This window comes from Panonychus citri, unplaced genomic scaffold (genome assembly GCF_014898815.1).
Source record: "Panonychus citri isolate SS breed McGregor unplaced genomic scaffold, ASM1489881v1 Contig00143, whole genome shotgun sequence".
NCBI lineage: Eukaryota > Metazoa > Arthropoda > Arachnida > Trombidiformes > Tetranychidae > Panonychus > Panonychus citri.
Window position 1 is genome coordinate 1084799 of NW_026515548.1, and position 19590 is coordinate 1104388.

The window sequence follows — 19590 nt, forward strand, 5'->3', positions numbered from 1 at the left end:
GATGATGATCACTTTTTTCTTCATCTTCCTCCTTTTTCGCTCTGAATATCTGTTGATTGTTTGCAAACTTTTTTTGGTTACCTGTAGATATTTGATCAACAATAACTTTCACTTAGTTTGTTTATTGTCCATCATCATGATACATGTACATGTACATCTCAATGAGAACTGTTTTCATTGTCTTAATTGATTTGTTTTCATATAAATTGAGTATTTATTTAGTTATTTTCTGAATTATTATTCAAAAATGATAATGAAAATTTGTTTTGTTTTGCTTTTTGTTTAATTGTTGTTCATCATCAAACAATAATTGACAACAATCAGTTGTGTCACTAAAAGTAAATCACTAAACTCAGTCGAGAATAACAATTTTTTATCTTCTTCTCATTTGCATATCTTCATCATCTTCTTTTCTCTTCTCTTATCATTCTATTTTCTTTCATTCAAATCTCAATTAATTATTATTATCAAGAATTAAGGAAATGCATGGAGAAAGTTGCGAGTTAGAAAGAATCGAGGAAAAAGAGTATTGGTCACCATTGGTTGTTGATAAGTCCAGTTAATTGCATTCCAATCAATTCTGATTTCTTTTCATCTCTTTCTTTTATCATCTGAATCAATTTATTTGTTGATGTTTTTACTACAAGATTTTTTCATGCATATTTATGACGATGAAAGTGTTGTTGTTGTTGTTGGTGTTGCATGAAGTTAAAAAAAGGGGGTGAAGATGAAGGATGCATCGATGATGGCGAGAGATGGAGTGTGTTGTGTTGTGTGTTTGTGTGTTTGTGTGTTGATGATGATGAACTTGGATGAGGATGAAGTGATCATCTAGTTCTTGCTTTGTTCAGGTTTGATTGGGGTGTTGGGGGCAACCTTTTGCTCGTGTTGTTGACTGGCAGCGGCCTTCCATGCCTCGTATGAGGGTGGGTGGTAAACTGGCTTTTTCTTAATGTAAACTCTGTTAGATTAACGGATTAATCAGATTAGTTATTAATTACAATCCATTTGGTGTTGATGTTGTTTTTTTTTCATCCAAGTTGATTGTTATTCACGTTTGAATACCAATTAAGTCGAGATGTTTTTTTTTCGCAGGCGGGGTTGAGATTGGAAATGAGTACAACATCATGATGATGATGGTGATGAAGATGAAGATGAAGATGTAATAAGTTGATGAGGATAAAGTTAAAAATAAAGAGAGAGAGAGAGAGAGAAATGATTAGCAAAAAGATTAGAAAATATGAATGAATGAATTTGAGGGGAAAATTGATAAATGTTTTTCCAAGAAACTGAAATGAATGAAATTTAGGTAAGAATGCGAATTCGTACAAATCTCGATTGAACGAAAAAGAAGAAAAAAAAGTTGTTCTGATTTAGTTTAATTCTCTATCTCTTTTCTAATCGTGATTATCTTTCATCATCATGTTTTAATCGTTGTTCTTGTTAATCGGCATGCGAATAGCAAACGGAACGACTAATGGTTCTTTCCGTTTTGATCGGTTCTGAAACTGGGCTTCATATTAAGAAAGCGATGAGATCATGAAGAGAGAAAGAGAGACCTCAATTGTCTCTCTCTCTCTCTCTCTCTCTCTCTCTCTCTCTCTCTCCCTGTTTCCTGTAAATGATTTCGGTTCCTATCATAATGGCCTAAAATATCAATAATAACATTAAAATACAATTAACTAATTGTAACAATTTCACTTTCTCTCTCTTCTTATTGATAATGCTACTAAGGTAATAATTAACTAACGCAATAAGTTTTAAAGATTAATTGTCAACAATTATTATTATTTACATTATTGTTATTATCAATGAACAGGAAAATACAATTGTGATGAATTACAATTAAGACTAATTTGATTTGATGAAGAAGGAAAGTTCAGTTAATAATAAAGGAAAGGTGATTAATTTTAATCAGGTTAACGGAAGTCGTCAAATTATTATTATATTAAAGTTTCCTCGCTTGATCCAATTAACTAACAGTCGACATTTCAATTATCATCACAACAACAAGAACGAAGTAAAAATTAATTTGATTTATGAAATTAAATCAAATCAAATCAACAGACACATACAATGTATTTGATTAGCTTTAACAATTACAATTTATCAACAAAAGTTATATCAAGATTTAAATACCAGTTAAAAGCACTTTCTACAATCAATTGATTGAGAACGACTTAATTGTTACAATTTAAGTTTCTTTTTTACTTGATTGTCTTTGGTGACAAATGTGACCAATCAATTGATTCAATTCAATCCAATTCAATTGCTATTAAAACCAATAGAAACATCAATCAAATAAGAAACAAATTTCCATGATAATCAAGACATTCATCTTAATAGTGGCCTTTGACCGGATGTCCAATCAATCGCGATTAAAACTTTGATTCAAAAGTTTTTCCTGAAACTTTGATGACCAGTGATCATTGAGGTCACTCTTTCCGTCCTTAATGTGACCTGGGATCTTTTTAATTTGATTAACATGTGGTCTTAATATTGGAATTATTATTCAAAAGATTTGGTTAATTTATCATTTGATTGAGAAGATTAGTTAACGATTTTGATGGATTCAAGTCCCGATTTCTATCAATGTCCATGCCATTGAAAATTTAACCTTTTTTGGTAAAAGGCGGGAATCGGTTCTTTATGGGAATTTGATGGTAAATGATTAGTTAATGTATTTTTAATTTCTTCATAAAGCGGCGGTTCCACTCGATGGGCTAGAATGAGTCGATCGAATTGGAATTTGATTCGATTATCTTAATTAATTTGAACTACTGTTGCTTACGATCTTACTTGTTGAATTTGTTGTCAACACAATTTTCATTTGAATCTTCAGTTAGCTTATTGTTGAGCCGTTGTGATGTCCAACTGATGTTTGACCTTCATTTTCATAACAATGATTAGTTTCAAAAATAATCTAATTGAAATTAACTTTGTCACTAGAGCGGTGCTGTTATAATGGCTTTGTATTGACGGAATTTGGACTCATTAAAAAATGACATTGAATGAGACGAAAAACTTATTCCTCTCAAGGTCATAGTCTCTGTGCCCTTTAGAATCATCTAACTACCTTAAGGAAATATTCTGAGTTGACCTGAAATCAAATTCATCTCATTGTAACTTTGGTTTCAAATAACTTCCGTTCCGGATGATCATCAACAAAATTGAACGATATTTTCACGATTTTCGCGCGAAATTCAAAAATTAGAGACTCCTCTCAATTTGAGTAAACTCTCGGTCCCCAATAGATGGCGGAAGTTTTTTCGGTTCCCTGCCATCTGTTGGAAATGATCTACACTTCAACCCACAAATTTTATCCACAAAAACGAGCAAAAAAATGAAAAGAAAACAAAGTTTTTCGAGAATCAAACCAACAATACTCAACACCATCAACCCACTATCATACCATTAAACTATCACTCAAATTCTAATACAATTAAATTAATACTAGTTGATAAAATCGGACACTTTCTATAAATTAATCTCTACCGAAATTAATTGTATGGAAATTTTTCGAATTTTGAAAAAGGCGCTTCAAAGGTTCCATTGTTTACCAATACCAGTTTCCATGGTAACGGTTGATTGTTTTTCTTGTTTTCATTTATTAATTTACTTTTTCCACTCACTAAATGTAATTAATTTACTTGCCAATGAATTGAGTTATGTTTTCCCTGTGATAATCTAATTGTATTCTCAAATTTGGCCATACGGTGATTCAATTAGTGTCTTATTATGGTTTATATAATTACTACTTTACTATTGATCCTTTTGATCAACATATTGTTAACCTTTTTTGTCTGGAAACGATATGGAAGCAAATTACAAGCCTTAATTAACAAGCGAAGTGATAAAAGTATAATTGGTAAGTTAATTGATAGATTAATAGAGATTGGATTATATACGCTAGATTGAGATTATTATAGAACATGAAAGTTAATCGAAATTTAGATTAAATGTAATCCAATTGATGACGATTGTTAATTTATCTTATTTTCTTTTTATTCATTTTCTCTTATGATGTTTTTTTTTTTTGTTAATTGTATTTACAGATCAACTTCGTAAAGAAGCTGCTAACTATCAAAGGACCTTAAAATTGTCAAAAGAACATGGATACAATTAAAGAATGATATATGTATACATTAATATATATTTAATCTTCTTTTACACTTCAGTTCCATCTGAATGTATACTCATCTCTTCATCAGATGATTTCTTGTGTTTCCTTTCCAGTGCTGATTGATGGTGGATTAAATCAGGACCTAAAGGGAGAAATGGAAAAAGAGAAAGAAGAAAAAAAGTTATCCCAAAATATTAGATAAATGAATACAAATATAAAAGTTAAAGTGAATCCTAAATTATGGTCCATTAATGGTTGACTAGATAATGATGAATAGACAAAATTTTTAAAATAGAAATCATGTTGACTGAACAAGAACATGGATGATAACATGGAAATGTAATAAGATGAGGATGGAGCAAAAAGGAGGACGAAGAAAAAGAAGAAAAAATAAAATGTTGATAATAATTCCAACTCCATAGGAAAAGAAGATGATGATGAAAAATAGCTGAACAAAGAAGAAATGAACTTTTCAACCTTTCCCCTGATTATGATGATAACAGAAAAATAAATAACAAGAATCAAAAGAGATGAAGATGAAAAAAAAAGATGAAAGGTAAGGTAAAAAAAGAACTGTAAAATTAACATGGAAATATCTTCTCGATAATAAATAGTATTATCATAATCATCATTAAACATGATGAACATGATGATCTGAGAATCAGAGGAATGAGAAAAAAATCGTTGAACAAATATCCCATTAACTGATAACCATGATAATCAAATTTTTCAATTTATCAAATTTCGTCTACACAACAAACTCTCTGAACGAAAGAACTAATAAATTAACCAGAGAGAGAGAGAGACGATAATTCTCTTTAGAGAATTTTCGAGAGAGAGAGAGAGAGAGAGAGTTCTACTCGAAATATTCGAAGCAAGAATTTGGATGCATATTCATCATGCATTTGCACCCATGAAGCAGAACTTGATGATAACCATCTGAATTCACCCTGTTCTCCCTGAATCTATTGTTTACTCACCTATTATCGATGTGTTCGCAGTGTTGAATGTATTGAAATTATTAGAATTATTTTCATATTCATAGATGGGTATTGGTGTATCACAGCAACATCCATCACCATCACCTCTGTAAATATGATGATGATGATGCGGAGGATGATGATGGACATTATCTGATGTGAAACTGGTTCGTTTCATCATCCATATTTGATCATCTCCACCTGAAGATACAAAGGTAAAAGGAAAAACAAAGAGAAACAAGAAAATATTATCATATGATGAGCATCTTACATGGTCATTTATTTTCATGATAACTCATGAATCAGAATAATCTTGAATGGTTATCTTGTGATAGGAAATGAGATGATCAATAATAATTCATATTCCTGTTGTTATCATTATTTATTATTATTATGTAACCAATTCCCCTGGATTCTTATTGTTATTTATTGAACATCAAATGTGATAACATGACAACTTATTGATATCATGTTAATCTCATTTTGAATTAATCATCAATACCTTTAATTATATTGAACAAATTTTTCATTCACACCAATTGACTGAGTTCAACTTGAATGATTAACATTTTGATCAGCAATCATTTAATCATTTTCTCATCACAAAATCATGAAACTACCTGTGGATTCAGTTGAATATCTTGATGGTTTGTTTGTTTGTTTGTTTACTTGTTTTCAATTCGTATTGATAATTGTTATCTATCACCATGAAGCTGATTTTTCACCATCATGATTGATTGTTGAAACCATTATGATAATCATGTTGTATTATTTTCATCTGATACTATTTATCATTCAGAATGAATTCCTTTTTTTGATCAAGGAAATGAGATAACATTTTATCATCATGATGAGCTCGAAAATGTTAAATGATCAGGAATGACTTCTGATTTAATTCAATGTCATTGGGAACATTTGTTCAGATCACAATTGAACTGAACTTTTCATTCAGCCTACATGGGTCATTGTGTTTCTTTCATGAGATCATATCAAATTGAGTAATTCAATTTCATTTCAAAAGTAAGAGAGAGAGAGAGATTTCAGAGTTTCATTGAATCAGAATATTGTAGAAAAATATTTAAATGATTAATTATATTAATTGTTGAGATTAAGCTGATTACATGTTAGAATCAAATTCTTTATGGTTACAATGTTTAGAATCTTAAAATTGGGTCAACAGAAATTCATGAGATTTTCCATCATGAATAATGAGAAATTAGTAAGAAGACAATTTCGAAGAGAGAGAATTTATATTCTCAAAATTGAGGAAAGGAAGATAGTGAAGAAATTGATTAAGATAAATTCAATATGTCGTTTAGATGAATTAAGATTAATGATCTAATCCACCTTGGATTAAATAACAAGTGAGAGAGAGAATCAAGTTAACCCTTTTTTAATAGCCTTCCAAGGGAAAAAGACTCTGAGAGAATTGGGAGAACTTTTTTCCCTCCCTGTTAACTTTTTCTATTCACAAATTTGAATACGATAACAAAATTCGAGTCTATTGTTCAATTCTCCCTGATGATGTTTACTTATTATCACTTGGATTAAGGTTATTAATTAAACATGAAACGATTAATTCATTTTGCCTTTTTGTTTGTCGGACAATTTAATGATGATGGTGATGATCATATTAATTTTACTGTCGGTGATAATGGTTCATGTATTTTCAGCAAGTTTATCATGATAATCATGAAACATCATGTTAATGGTTTGTTGATTAACTTTACTGTCAACTAAATGGGTAATCATAATGATGGAAATATAAGTAAGATTAAATGATGAATTAAAATGCTCCTGAAGGGAAAGGGTGACCGGAGAGAGAGTGGAAAGTTCATCAAGGTTGAAGTGTGAAAGGTTTCCTTTTAATTTCTCTAAATTGTCATGTTAATTAATTCTCACGTTTCCAGCTATTAGTTAATTAGAGTCCATTTACTTTTTACAACTTCCACTTGAGCTGATTATCACATTATCCAACTGATCATCATTATTATTACCTCTCATTAAGAATTGAAATTGAATCATTAAACTTGATTCCGTTTGATTGGTCTAATTTGGTTAGTTAATTGTTGATGATCATCAAATTTTCCTCTATCATCATTAATTTGCTAATCAAATTAAAAAATTCAAATTCTTTTATTTTCAATTCGTACCAATAGATGTCACTATAACTCTTCGTAAAGTTTTTATAACTTTTTCTAAATTGCAAACAATTAACTGATTTCATATGAATTTAGTTGAAGTTTATTTGGAAATGATTGATAAATAGATAGAAAGTTTTTGAAACTTGAATAATCTGTGAGGTGAAATTTGAATTGAAATTCAATTTAAAAGATGAAAAGAAAAAGTTGAATTTTTGACTTTTCTCTGTTTTCATTTTATCCTCTTGAAATCACCATGAAAGTGATGAGATGTTTGAAAAATTCATTGAAATGGCACAGATAAGATGATATTTTCCATCTTGTCATAAAGTCTCAAATCTTTGGATTTCTCTGCAGATTTAGTTTATTCATCACCACCCTGAGAGAATGAGAACTTTTCTAAACTTGAATTTCATCCCTGCTCACCTTGATTCCACCCTGAACCAGAAACATCAAGATTATGGTGATATTATGAAGGGAAAAAAATAACCCAACGATCAGAGAGCAAAAAAAAGTTCTAAGCAGAATGAACTCTTTACGCCTTGTTATTCAGATGAATAACAAATTTTCTGGTGGAAACTCAAACGTCAGAATAAATTTAATCGTTTCTCTAAATTTTCTACTGAACAAACAGTCAGAATATTCTGCTATCCTTCATCAGATAGAGAGCGAATTTATAACCATGAAAAGGTGAAAACATCAGAGGTAAGGAGAGAAAGTCCAAGTTTCTGAAAGTTCTGAATGAACAAATGAATTCGAAAACAAAACATCATGTTACGGTCAAGTTGATTTTCGCTCTGCTAAGCTTATCATTTGCTTCGTCGATTGTAAAACTGTGTAAACATTTTCATATTAGTTCAATTTTTTTTTCTCTCCCTGTTCTCTGTTTATTCTTACTGAATTTATCCTGTTGTCTTTTCTTGTCACAATCAAAGTCTAATCCTATTAGCTGACATTCTGCTTCTCTGAGTCAAGTTTCATCATGTTGCTTCTGTCGGTGAAGATATTAGACATTTAAACGAAAAGACAGAAAGAATAGTGGACACAAAGTGACCACCACCATCATGAGAATGATTTTCATGATGAGCAACAATGAAAGGACATCTTTTTGGTTCTTGTTGATAGTCCACAAGGAATTGAATCGCCATCATTTTCTACATGATTAAAAGTCAAAGGAGATGATCATGAAAACAAAACTGAGATGAACTGAAAACTTTTTTAATTAGTTGAAACTGTTATCAAATATTTGATTCAATTTTTCATGATAATAAATGAAAACGATAACATTTCAGTTGAATTGAATATCCTTTCAAGCTGATAAGCTTCAGAATCTATTGAATTGCATGATGATCCTTGATTCATGAACTAAACTTTCGTCATTTCATTCAGAGCACTTAACTAATTGTGTATTCATCATGATTATCATGATACTCATTATTTAACATGATCAAGATGAACTCAATTATTTTTCAATGTCATCTTTTGATGAACAGATTCAATTTCACTCAACAGATTGGCAGAGTTACCCTTTTGATTTGAACAGTACATAAAAAAAGTTCTGACAAAGTTGAAAAAGACTCAGAAAGAAGGAGGAAAAAAAATTCGAAAAAAGAAAAACTTTCCGAATAGAATATCTTATTAATGATAGAACATAAATCAACCCAAGTTCTCATACAGAAAGAAAAAAGGATTCAAATAGAGAGAAAGAAAGAAAGAAAGAAAGAGAGAGAGAAAGAGACAAAGAGTAAAAGTTAACCAGGGCACCATGAAAAGGATGAACATCATAAAGTTCAGAAAAAACTGAACATTTTTCATGGAGCAAAATCTAATATTATAAACTGATTTTCCTGACAAAAGTTACAAATGGAAATGATATTCAAAAGTCTGGTGATAACATGAGGGAAAAAAAGAGATACAATTTACACGTTACATGGGAAATTATTTCTAACAAGAAAATTTCATGAGATGTGATGAAAAAAGTTCCAAATGATGATTACTATTATTAGGTGAAGTTTAAATGATTTCAAGCTCACCCATTACAACTGAGTTTTTTTTCTGATTGTCAATGTTATCATTATCATCTAGTTAATCATCATTAACTAGAAAAAAAATGTTTAATCATTATAATGGCCGTTGAAATGTTCATTCTGAGATTAAAATAATGTTTAAGAGTTGAAATTGAAATAATGTTGAAAGTATCGTTAAATTATTAAAAAAGATGATAACAAATGACAATTCTCACTATGTGATGATTATTATTCAGTAAATAACAAGGATGCAGATATTATATGATCAGTTAATTTTACGATTTGAACTTCAATTTGATTGGTAATCTTACTTGTTAATCCAAGTCTTGGTGGCTTACGAACTGGATTAATTATATCTACTACCGATGGTGGGGCCATGGGCTGGATTGAAGGTGTTGACCCACTGATCGTTGATGTTGTCAACTTTTCAAGCTCAGATTCAGCGGCAACAACACGATTTGTTCCCAATGTTGACCGGCGATTTGACCGTCGACGGCAAAAGATTATGATTATCGCACCAAAAAGCGATGCAGTTATAAAAATACCAAAAAGTATACCTAATATTAGGCCATAAAGAGTTGTATGAGATTCACTGTTATTATTGGACGATGATGAAGATGAAGACGGATAGTTTAATGATGAGAGAGACTTTGATGAACCAGAGGAATGATGTCCAGTCTCAATTGAGGCCTCAGCGGCAGGAGAATCACCAACAGATGATGAGGAAGAGGTTCGAGCATATGAGGTTAATATTTCAACGGTATAATTACGCTCAGCTGATCCAGCGTCGTTTTTAGCTGAACATGAATAGTTACCATCGTTCAGTTTCAAAATATAAGTAATGTCCAGTCTGGAAGTGCGAATCTGTCAAAACAAACCAAAGATGACCATTAACAATGAGAACAAAAAATCGACTCCCAACTTATGATTATATTATCCCTAATGACCATCGATAATAAAAATCTACATGAGACCAAGCAACATTTCCATCAGATTTAAATCAAAAAAAGCCTCAAGCTGATCAGCTGATTTTCAATACTGACCAGTTGCCTCTCACCTGAGATTTTCAATTCCTATTGATAAAAGCTGAACCTTTATTGTTATGATTGTCAGAAATTGATGAAAAATTAAACACAATCAGAGTTTCATCAAAGTTATTCCCTCTTCATGCCCTCAGGGTGTTGGAACTTTTTTCCCCAATAGACAAACTTTACCCTCGAATCTTGAAAATTCTGTGTCAATCTCATCTTTCCTTTTTCACCACTTTTCATGTTACTTTTTTCTATTCTTCTTTTCATCTTCTATTGAATAGATTCTGATGATGCTTTCGATTGAAATAAGATGAAAAAAAAGTTTAATTTCCACCAGAATTTTACTTTTCTTTTCCATGTTTAGTTATAAACATTTCTTTTTCTTGTTTCCATTCACATATTAGGCTTGAAGAATTCAATCAAACTTTAACTACTTTAATCCCTGAGGCGTGTTAATCACTTTCACCAGTTAACTGGACATTTCGAAAGATGGACATTCGAAATGATGACAAGTTGAACAAGTTGTTTAAATGGTAAATTCTCAATTCTCTCTATAGATTATCAAATTCTTTCAGGCAAATTACATCTCCATGGTGAGTTAATGAATTTCTTATCAAACTGATTATCAACATTATCAGAATATTAAATTTTCAAGTCAATAACAGACTGATGCTTGAGAGTCCAGAGGTTAACTTCAAGTTCATCGATAAGAGATAACTTATTCCAATAGAAATCAGAGTGACCCTGTAACTGTGGTTTGAATATATATTGAATTATCCATGAATCGAGATGCAATTTGATTCAATTACAATTGAATCAAGAATATAAAACAAAATGAGAGGAAAAAATGGGAGAGGCAAAGATTGAAAATTCAGTTGGAAAAGTTCAAATTCGATAACAAGATGGATAAATAGATAGATAAAAATTCGTGATCTTTATCATTTAAAATTCTGTCAAAGAAAGAGAGGAGAAACTTTGGAAAAACAAATAAACAGAAAAAGAATAAGTGAAAAAATATAACTCATCGTTTTATTGGAAAAAACTGACCAAAAGATGCAAAAGTGACACGTAGGAAGAATAGTAAAGAAGATCAAGAAGATGAATGAGAGAGAGAGAGAGAGTTCCAAAAATTATGACTGAATAAAATAGAAACACCAGAAAAATATTCACCATCTCCTTAAACTGACCATTGGTTAACCTGAACACTGGGAGGTGGTCAAGTTGTAGGATAAATAAACTGGTCAACATAAAGATTTTGACTTGAATAGATGAAGATACAAAATGTAATAGTAGACGTGGCGAAAAAAGTTCTGATAAAATAAGAAATCTCTTTAACCAGAATGCTGACAGAATTTGTAATCAGAATTTTCTCAATTTCTTTTCCCTTTAAACCAACGAAATTCAAAATGAAAACAAAACTGTCAAAGGAATCGTAGCATCTGAAACTGAATCTCCATGATTATTATCTTACCAGTTAATATCTTCTCACATTATCATTCATTCATTTTCTGTTTCTATTGCTCATTCATTAATATAACAATGAAAAATGGTGATTATGACTAAAGAAATGCGGAAATAATCATTTCCGTCTCCGTTTATGCTCATTACCTTTATCTAAATGTATTAATCGTTTCTTTGGTATCTTATTCAATACCATTGTCATGATAATCACCATGTTAACTCACCTTACGTCTTTTACCGTTCTCATCAATGTTATCCTCATTATCAGTCTCTTTTATGCTGAAATGTTGATTGGGAATTATGCCCTCGCTATTATTTGATATTGGTCGATTTTGCCAATACCATTTAATTGCCAGGGGTTGAAATTCATCCATGAAGAATGAGCATGATAATGAGAAATTGTTATACTGCTCAATTTGATGAACAAGGCTGAAGAAGGAAAAAAAATTATCAGAATTCAAATTGTTATTACAACTTTGGAACTTTTTTTCTGCAATGAAAAACTCACCTATTATTTGGAGCGATTTGAGGTGGACAAACCAACGAATCTAAATCTATAGAGAAAACAAGTGATGAAAGTTAAATATCATGAGGAAAAACTGAGTTCTTAAAGAAAATTCCATGAAAATGAGCAAATTCTGTAAATTATAACCATCGACAGTTCTTAAGAGTAAAAAGTTCACAGTTTTCTAAGTTGATTAATATGAACCTTTCAAAAGTTGAAAAAGTTTCCATAAAGATCAATAACTTTCCAAGAAATTAACAGTTATTATCATGGTATATGAATATTAAAATTATGAGGATAATTTCAACATATCAGTATCATCATCATCACCATCATGTGATACATTAATAACACATATTGGAAACAGAATTTTCAGAATTTTTTTTCCTGATCAATTTCCATTCACACAAAGTGATCAGAATCTTAAATGCCATGTAGAAGCTACTTAAGATCAATCGTTAAGTTAGAAAAAAGTTCTTGACAATAACAAGGCGAAAAGATGATCATCATTATCACCATAATCATCACCATGAAAATTCTGATCATCATGATGAAATCAGAGGAGAGAAAAACTGTAATTTGTTATGAGAACAAAAAAAAAGAAGCTCAAAATGAATGAGAATGAGAAAAAAAAGTAAAGATGAAAAAAAGGTTATCAATTTAGCTTTTACATTCTACAGGGTGGAAAAGTCTCTCTGTGGCTGTCGATAGATATGCAGTGATGGTGAAAATTTCATGGGAAATCCTTCATCTGCTTTCTAGTATCGGGAATTAAGGTGAAAAAAGAAGATGATAAAATGTTGGAGGGAAATTTGAATAGACTGTTATTGTTACCTTAATGTGACCATTTAAAAAGTATTAACATCAAGGTGAACATGAGGAGAAATAGGAAACTCAAAATCGTAAATTTCAAGACATTAGTTGATGTTTTCCACCCTAATCATTATCCACATGGCACTTTTATCTCTCCTTTTACTATTTTTCAAACATTTATCTGAAACTCATGAAAATAAAATGAAGGTTGACATTATTAAAACTGTTTCCACCTTCATCCGCTTTCCACTGCAATTTTATGCTTTATTATGTTTCCAATGTTGTTACCACTTTAATTCACTGAGATTTATTTTCATGGCTTAACGATTCCTAAAGTTTATCTATTAGACTTGAGAAGTAACTTTGAGAATAGAAATAAAATGAAACAACATTATCATCGAGAAAAATTTACTATTGAACTTTTCCCTCCCTGTAAGGGAAAAGTTAGAGTGTGGGTGAGATATTTTTACGAACTGGGTGGTGATAAGAGGGTAGAAAGAAGATTAAAGTGAAAATTGAAAGGAGAGTTAAATTTTTCTCTTTTATTTATCTTCCTCATGAATCTCAGAACTGAATGAGTTCAACTTCTAGAATCGATAGTTAGTTGGAAACTTATCAACTCTTGGAAAATACTGGCTGTTGATTGCTATTTTATCATTGATTAGCTATCAATGTTTAAAGTGTCTCTCTCTCTCCCTCTCGATCTTCATCTTAATCATCAAATTTTTCATGATAAATTTTCATGATGAAAGCTCTGAATTAGGCTCAGAATTTACTCTCCTCCCTGATAAGATTAATGTTATATCACAATGAGAAACTTTTCTTAACTTTCTTTAGCTGTTGTTGTTGCTTTTAAATAGTTGATAACCTTGATTCATTGGTTAATTAATTGTCGATTGGATATTATTATTATTAAAGTAAAAATGTGAAACAATTTAAAATTAATATCAAGATTAGACTGAGAGGATTTCAGGGTGAAAAAGCCTGATGTTGATCATGATAATATTTTTTGCTTCCTTTAATTTGTTATTATCAGTAATTCAATGTTCAAGATTAATGATGATAAACAATAATGATCATGATGATGATGATGAAAGATGATGTAAAAATAATGGTTGACATTGCAAAGTCAGAATTCATTCATGATTATTTATTGAATCTTGTGAATTTTTTTTCCGCATCTTCATCCTCAATGAATATTCAAAATATGATTAATTATCATGGTGGAAATTGAATTTAATCACTGAGAGAGAGAGAGAGAGAGAGAGAGATGAGAAAGTTATTTGCATCTTTGATATTATCATGATGAGTTTCAGGATAAACACTTACATATTAAGAAATGAGTTCACAGTTGAATGGTGAATCTAATTTAGTTATTAATCAGTTAATCAGATTGATTATAATCTGATGATTAGTGATATCGTTTTATTCAAATGTTAACTAAATTAATTCAACATTTATCATATACTACCAAGAGATAAATATTATCTAATTTGATATTCATTGATTGTTTACCTCATCATTATTTTCATCATCCCGATCAACTCATTTATCAGCATTATCCTGATTCAATTGTCTAATTATCATTCAATTTCTGTTGATTAACTTTCCTTATTGCTATCATCAAATTCAATTGTCAACTTGTATGAATATAAAATATGAGCAAATCAATTCTTATAACACATTAGGCGATGCTAATTCTGACCATTGGTCAAGTGAAAATTAAAAGGTAAATGGTATTATCATCATTGAGTTGATTGTTATCACATGTTATTAGTTTCATAGTCCAGGGAAAACATTGCTAATTATTGGGAATCTCAATTCTCATTGGAATGTATCATTCATGGAATCATCAGAATCAATCGATGAAATCAGATTTGATTATTTCATTCATCTTTCTGCATCATCATCATCATCATCATCATTATCTTAATAGCAGAGTATTATAACCATGGGTAAGGCGAAATGATGATCAACAACAATATGAATGTTCATCAGAATGCTGAATCCGATCTGAGAATCAAATTAAATTGAAATTGCTTCATACAGTTGCATAGCAGCTAACATAATTATCATCATCATCATCATCGTCGTCATCATGATTATTACATTATTGTTTATATTATTATCATTCCCTCTCCCCCTTAAGGATACAATATATTATTAATACGATATCAAGCATTCCCGGTTAACGAGAATACCTTATATATGAAATGTTATATTCAATTTCCAATGGTAACCAGAAAGATTCTGATTCTGAAAAGTGCAAGATAAGTATTAGGTTTCCATGGAACTTGGTGATTTACACATAGACACATAGTTGAAGCATTTCGATGGATTCTGATGAGGATAATATTAAATTCTGCCAATGGAAATGTTATCAGGAAATTATTTCATCAAATCCATGGATATAAATATAAGCTTCAGGATGGAAAATGTTTGTGGATCAAATGAAAGGGTCATAAGAATCAATTAACCATCAAAGTGATTAAGCTTCTCATCTTTGCTCATCTAATTATCTTGTGAATATTAAGTTTTAAAACTCTTCCCTCTTCTTAATGATTATGCTCATTAACAACTTGAAAGGGAAAAGAATATGAAAAAAATGTAACAATCTAAATGTTACATATTATGATAACTATTCCAAAAAGGAATGAAGAGAAAAAAAATATCACAATGTAAACATTTTCTCAACAATAATCATGAGATTTCATGGGAATCAGTTGATTATCATTATCAAGTCGCGTGTTGAGTTGATTATGAATAAATTATTTACCATTACAAAGATTAAAATCAAATTGAATTACTGAAAAATTTTCAAACTCCAAATCATTTTCATTAAAAGTTCCGTAAGGGAATTGATAATATTATCGGTGTTGAGAACTCAAGTTACTCCTGATGAATAAATTGTTGATTAACATGTTTCATCATGAAATTCAAGGTTCATTAAATTAACCCGAATCTAACGTTTCATGATTATTATTTCAATTCTAAACTCAATTGGTGAATATTGTAAATATTAATATGAATACATCTTCATATTCACAATCTATCAATTATTATTTTCTCATTGTTATTTCCCATGTAATATATTCTGAGCCAATGTTCAATTCCTCATAGACACAAGAGATATTCAACCATTGAGCTTCATCATCATCATGTTAATGATGATTATCAACAGAGGAACCAATTGGTCTTATTATCATAATAAAATGTAACCAAATTATAAGTAAAAATGTAGCATCAACACGCGAAGTGAAAAAGCTTTTGTATTATGATTACCATTATTATCGTTATCATGATTACTAACAAATTTACTTCTATCTTTTCATGAACTTCATTGTTCTCAATGTTTATTCAGAGAAAGAGGATAGACGATAATGAAGATTCAGGGAGGAGAAAGAAGAAGAAGAAGATAGAAAATGAGAATAGAACATTATCAAAATCCTTTTACCTCCTTCCTTCCTTTTAATTCCTTTCTCTTCATCTTCTTCCTCCTTCTCCACCCACTCTGTTCTCATTATCATCATGATAATAAATATATTCTATTCTAAACATCATCATCTTCTTCATCTTCATTGATTCTTATTCATTTTTACAATTTCTCCAAATTCAATCAACTATTCATCCATTTAAACTTTAACATTCTCATATTCATTCAGCTTTTTGATGGACTTTAATTAGCTCCCATGAGTTTATTTATATTTTTCATCATCTAATATCAACTTTATCATGTATTTATGATGATCATCATGATGAAAACATGTGCATCTAATCAACTGAGTAATAATAATAATATTTGTTAAAGTAAAACTTTCAAGTAAACTTATATAATAGACATAAATAAGCTTATGATGATCATGTGGATAACATAATGATAATCATAATATTATAAGTTGAGTAAATATAAACTCAAGTGTTCAGATGATCATTATTACCATGAGGGTGAATATGGTTCGGAATTTTCCATGTAAATTTCAAATGAATATCTTGATGAAATCACTTGTTAAATCAAATAATAATTGCTGGCAAATGTTTTTCTGTAACGATTAAAGTTAATACTTAAAGTAGCTTTTTTTTATACATGGGGAAAACTTGACGGAATACATAATAATCATGATAATATTATATATAAGATTTTTTTTTCTTCATGGTTATGAGCTTGTTAGGGACTGAACAAATTTTCAGCGAGATTGAGAGAGATGTTTAGATGAGAGGATGACGATGATGAAGGGATGAGAAAAAACTTTTTGTCATCTAGTGATTTGTAAAGACTAATAGTTACTTGAGTGTTTCAATGAGCTCATTTCATGACGATGATGATGATGATGAAGATGCTGAGGATGCCTTTAAGTCAAAAGATGAACATGAAGATGATTCTGTTGTTGAATGATGATAATGATGATGTTTAATGTTACTCATCATCTTCTTATATATATAAAAGTTGGAGAGAGAGAGAGAGAAGGATAAAAATTAGAATCACTCATATTCTCAACCTTTTAATGTATAGTTTATCATGTTATTCTGATGATGATGATAATTATTGAGCTAAAAGGAGACAAGTAGCATGGAAGAAAAAAAGTTATCATCAAGATGATGGAAGGATGCAAAATAGAATCATAATCATCATCCCGATTCTCTGAGGATTTTACCTTCTATTCTTAATATTGAGCTTCCATTGATTATCATAGAAAAAGATTGAGATGGAAAATCAGAGAGGGAAAAATTTCCTTAATGTAACTGTCATTAAAATGACCACAAGACAATGACAATCTCTTGAGGGTGGACAGAAAGGTAGAACTCATTTTCATACTTATAATCAAATAATCATTTCTTACTTCATGATCATCGTGAAGATAAATTCATTTGATTATGATTCAACTCACTGAACTCAATTGTCTCATGTTGTTTATACAAAGTTGATTAAAACTGAAACGAATACATGAAAAAAAAAACAAATATATCGATGATGATAATCAGCTAATCATATTAAACGTAAATGGTATTCCCGTAAATTACAATAACAATTACGAGGCGACTATTATGATTACATTGAAAGTTATCATCTCATGATAATCAGTATAATCATTTTGGTGATAATCATCATCTAGATTATTATGAAAGCTGATTAATATTGGAACTTTTTATCAACTAATATTCACAGAGAAACATGATATCTTTATGATAACAATACAAATAATCATGATAATGTTACTCAGGATCTAACAAGTTAATTGTATTACTTGTTATTATAATCATTAGGTTTCTCGTTATTAATGTTCATCATCATGATAATAATGATGATTAAAGGTGAGAAACGAGTAAAAAAGTAATATAAATTGTTCATGATTGTCCATCAAGGTTGTTTGTTGATTTAATCAGCTGAATCTTTGTAACTTACTACAAATTAAAGTGACACTTTTGTTGATAATTTATCAGTTCAAGTTTATCATTTTCTACTCAGGGTGATAATCATGGAGATTTTCAATCGAAATTATATATTTCAACATATAAGAAACAATGGCGAAAAAAACAAGTTTCCTTGACACTTTTTGGCAATTTTTTCTTCTCATTTTTTTCCATCAGAATCTTTTTTCCCCATGAATTTTCATATTCATTTGGGTGTCAAAAATGATGATCATGATTAGAGTTTACTGTGAATTCTGAATGAAAGTTCAGGGTGGTAAGATATTTATTATAGAAACTACCGAGACAATGAGAAATGATAAACATGAAAAGTTCAACTCCATGGGTAATGAATTTTCCTCATGGAAAAGTTTTATTCAAAGTTTCGAGTGAACTTTTTTGTTGATCGTTCTTTCCCTGGAAATGAAAACTTTTATTGAAATTTTGTCGAGATATTAATAAACAGAGTTTACTCATTTTCGATTGGAAATTGATTTTAAAAGAAAATTCAACTTACTTAATTTGGTCCATATTTTATCAAAATTATAACACTTTGGTTCGTCAGGTACGATTATCTCGCTGGAGATCAAAATTTGACGGAGATTTCGCATTTTACAATCACAGTGCCATTTGTTGCCCGATAAGTACAAAGTGTGAGTTGAATTAAGTGGACTTAAAGACTTACTTGGCATGTAAGCTAATTGATTATCTCTGTAAATTGCAGCCAACAATTGGAAAGTTTAGATTAGTCGAAATCAGTGAACAAGTTAAGCGAAAAACTTTTCTGGATAAGATTAGCATTAAATGACTATTATCGTAATAGTTATATGTTTATAGCGAAATGAATCAACTCATGAGGATAATAAAAGGTATGAATTATAATCATGTGGTAAGAATTTGCTTATATTCACCTTAACTGAAGCTCTTCAAGCGACCATAAACCATTGAATGTATTGATATTGATCTTTTTTATCCGATTACTGTTTATACGAGAATGGTGAAGATGAAGATGGAGATGATGATAATGATGAGAATGCAAATTAGTTGAAAGAGAGAGAGAGATGGAAATAAAATGAAAATAAAGTTAGAATAAATTTTCGTTT

General features: G+C 30.1%; 1 protein-coding gene and 1 long non-coding RNA gene across 3 annotated transcripts in view; one reads left to right on the forward strand and one right to left on the reverse strand.

Annotated features, from left to right (window-relative positions):
- Positions 1 to 1227: 1227 nt before the first annotated feature.
- On the forward strand, positions 1228 to 5636 carry LOC128396190 (uncharacterized). Of its 2 annotated transcripts, XR_008326780.1 has the most exons (3): positions 1989 to 3868; positions 4056 to 4679; positions 5169 to 5636. It is a non-coding gene; the product is annotated as an uncharacterized LOC128396190 (long non-coding RNA). The 2 variants fall into 2 exon arrangements; XR_008326779.1 differs by lacking the exon at positions 5169 to 5636 and having other exon boundaries at positions 1228 to 3868; positions 4056 to 4678.
- The window catches only part of LOC128396158 (leucine-rich repeat-containing protein 24-like), a 53653-nt gene continuing 38189 nt past the window's right edge, over positions 4127 to 19590 (reverse strand). Inside the window, exons 4-10 of the mRNA XM_053356695.1 lie at positions 19399 to 19467; positions 19005 to 19198; positions 12272 to 12317; positions 11988 to 12192; positions 9583 to 10135; positions 5104 to 5304; positions 4127 to 4265 (exon numbers count right to left, since the gene is read on the reverse strand). Of these exons, the coding sequence (XP_053212670.1) occupies positions 4168 to 4265; positions 5104 to 5304; positions 9583 to 10135; positions 11988 to 12192; positions 12272 to 12317; positions 19005 to 19198; positions 19399 to 19467 (1366 nt within the window). The 3' untranslated portion in view covers positions 4127 to 4167. The remainder of the gene's footprint in view (positions 4266 to 5103; positions 5305 to 9582; positions 10136 to 11987; positions 12193 to 12271; positions 12318 to 19004; positions 19199 to 19398; positions 19468 to 19590) is intronic.